General features: G+C 30.9%; 1 protein-coding gene across 1 annotated transcript in view; it reads right to left on the bottom strand.

The window, feature by feature from the left end:
• Positions 1 to 1322: 1322 nt before the first annotated feature.
• LOC111408733 (bidirectional sugar transporter SWEET1-like) overlaps positions 1323 to 2850 on the bottom strand; it is a 2656-nt gene continuing 1128 nt past the window's right edge. Inside the window, exons 4-6 of the mRNA XM_023038492.1 lie at positions 2107 to 2386; positions 1753 to 1872; positions 1323 to 1665 (exon numbers count right to left, since the gene is read on the bottom strand). Of these exons, the coding sequence (XP_022894260.1) occupies positions 1501 to 1665; positions 1753 to 1872; positions 2107 to 2386 (565 nt within the window). The 3' untranslated portion in view covers positions 1323 to 1500. The remainder of the gene's footprint in view (positions 1666 to 1752; positions 1873 to 2106; positions 2387 to 2850) is intronic.

Raw genomic sequence — 2850 nt, forward strand, 5'->3', positions numbered from 1 at the left:
AACTGCATATCAATCATAACAATGACAACTTAATCTATTTTACCATTGTTAAAACTTGCTTCTAAAAAAAGACATGATATGTCACTTTTTTAATAAAAAAATAACAATATTTTTAACAAATGTTGTTATACATACATTTTATCGGACAATAATTTCAATCATTTTATTTCTTTTATATTTATTATCTTGTTTCCATTTGTCTCCATAACAAATGAAGACGTTCATTTTATATCTGCAACATATATACACACAAATACACACACACAAACACACAAGTGAAATAGTGTGAGATAAAAAAAAAATGACATAGTATATCACTTTAAAATTTCAATATATTAATTCATATGCAAAAGGCAAATAAAGAGTTATATATCTCATTTTTTAATTTAAAACAAAGTTTGAATTCATAGTTATATTTGATTTTCACACACACACACACACACAATATTTAATTTATCCAAGAGAATTCTAATAAGATAAACCACGACTTTCTTAAAAAAAGTGACAGAGCATGTCACTTTCTCACTCTCATATTTATATTTACATCCTCACAAATATTTTGCATGCATCACTTGATCCAAAGTTGAATTTTCACATATATTAATTCAATCTAATTAATACAAATTTGAATTTTATTATATAATATCTCAAAATCATTAATTTAAGGATGAAATTTTATATTTACTAGAAAAAAAAAAAAAAACTCAACATCATCAAAATCAAGGTGAAAGTTGTGTTCATAATTCCCACTGTTAAATAAAGGCATTAAATCAGTAGTTATCATTAAAAGTTAGTTTATAATTGCTTTCTTTTTCATTGAATAATCATGAATTGTTTGATGACCATTATTTAAAAAAAAAAACAATATCTTGAATAGTGATTTTTTGAAGAATGTGTAATTAAAAAGTAAGAAAAAATTTTAATTTTATGTGCAAAATATTTTATTATGTGAGTGTGTGGTTGAAAATGAGTAACAAAATTAAAGAGTTTTATTTTAAAGGAAGACAAGTAGTGTCATAATTTGTTATTCAATAGTCAAACAAAATACAAATTAATTAAATCAAAAGTCAAAAATATACAAACTTGTAGATTTGAGTTTGATTGTTTTCAAATTTGGAAAATAAAGTTTTAAATAAAAGGTAGTTGAAGAAATTCTTGATCGTGTTTGGGCTTGATTTGTGCAAGATTTCCCCCCCCCCGGCATGTCAATTTTACTTGGATTCGGAGCGTATACATTTCAGATTTTCTGATGGTAAGTAGCAGCTTACACCGTATTTCTTATGGTTATAAAACAAGCAAGAAAGGACCATATTAAAACCATATTAAGTGAAGTCACAGAATTCATTGATATTGAACTGAAATAGAATAACAGCAGAAAGACAGGCCTAAATGGCATTATCAGCAGGAAAATTACAGAAATACAAACTCAATGCAGTAAGAAGTGGGAATGTGGCACAGAAGTCACAATATTGTAGTTCAAATTAACATGCATTTTCAAGTCTACACTCGTTCATCTTGCGTGTTGGATGGCTTCTCGCCATTGCTCAACTCCATCTTGAGGGATTCGTCAGCACGGGGTTTCTTCGTCTCCCCTTTGTTGTTGTGGTAAATGGCATATAAAATCAGTTGCACTGTTCCTAATCCGCTGCCAAAACCATTGGGAATCTGAAAAGCATTGCACATCATTTGATAAGAAATCTTGATTGATCACATCACATATTTGAAAATAGACAGGAAAATGCATAAACTTACAGCAACAAAAGGGTCCTTTCCAAGCAGGCCAAAGACAAACCAGGAAGTACCACATAAGAACACGAATAACGACAAGAAGAATGGCATGAATTCCACGCTTTTCGTTTTGATAACTAGCCTCTTCAATTCAAAAGAAAGGTCAATATCTTTAGTGTAAAAACATGCAGATAACAAAAAAAAGTTTTTAAGATAAATCCCCATCTAGCCACTTTCCCTTGAATCAAAATAACAAAATTTCACGTTAGTATGATAACCATGAAAGAACTGATCCGATTTCTCAGCCTTTGATTTATCGGAATAAACTCAAGAAGAAGAAATGCGAAGTAAGTACAAAATAGAGAGTAAGCAACTTACAATGATTGTCAAAGGCGAGCCATACATAACGATGGAGAAGACAGTGGCTGCAATACCACAGAAAAGTTTCCGGTGTTTGCCATGGAGAGCAAAGAGGGAAACAAATGCAACAACTGCAAAAACACTCAGAATAAGTGTAAGCAGTCCCAAGATCTTGCCCTTTTCCTTCTTCGATGCAAATATGAGAAAGATCAGCACATATACAGACTCGATTGCAGCACCCGTTCCGTTGATAGTCGACACTAGCAGGTTGTTAGGTGACACAAAAGGCATACCGTACCTAGTTATCCGATTAAAGAAATTGGACTAATCAGGGACCACAAATGAATCAGAGTAAAAGAACATGAAGCTCTGATAGATGACACTATTTCATATTATACCATAGTTTTTCAACTTTTTAGGATCAAAAAGTACTCCGGAACTTTCAGTTTAATAAACAATTAATGTTTGTTAAATATACACACATTTAGAACAGTTCAATAGTAGAATTCTTGACAAAAAACAAATGAATGGAAGATTTACTCAGTTATTAAGAGTTTGTTCTTGCAATATTTCTACAAAATTCTGGCCAAACACAAATTTCTTTGGCAGAAGCAGAAGCAGCGGCACAAGAAACAGAAAAATAACACAAAACTGTTTCTTGAATCTTGTCAAACTCCCTTGAACAGCAAGTATAGAGTATTAAAAAAAAAAAAAAAAAAGACCCTTGTCAATTAGCAGTTAGAACACTGTTTTGCATTAACA

The sequence above is a fragment of the Olea europaea genome, chromosome 14, assembly GCF_002742605.1.
Source record: "Olea europaea var. sylvestris chromosome 14, O_europaea_v1, whole genome shotgun sequence".
Taxonomy (NCBI): domain Eukaryota; kingdom Viridiplantae; phylum Streptophyta; class Magnoliopsida; order Lamiales; family Oleaceae; genus Olea; species Olea europaea.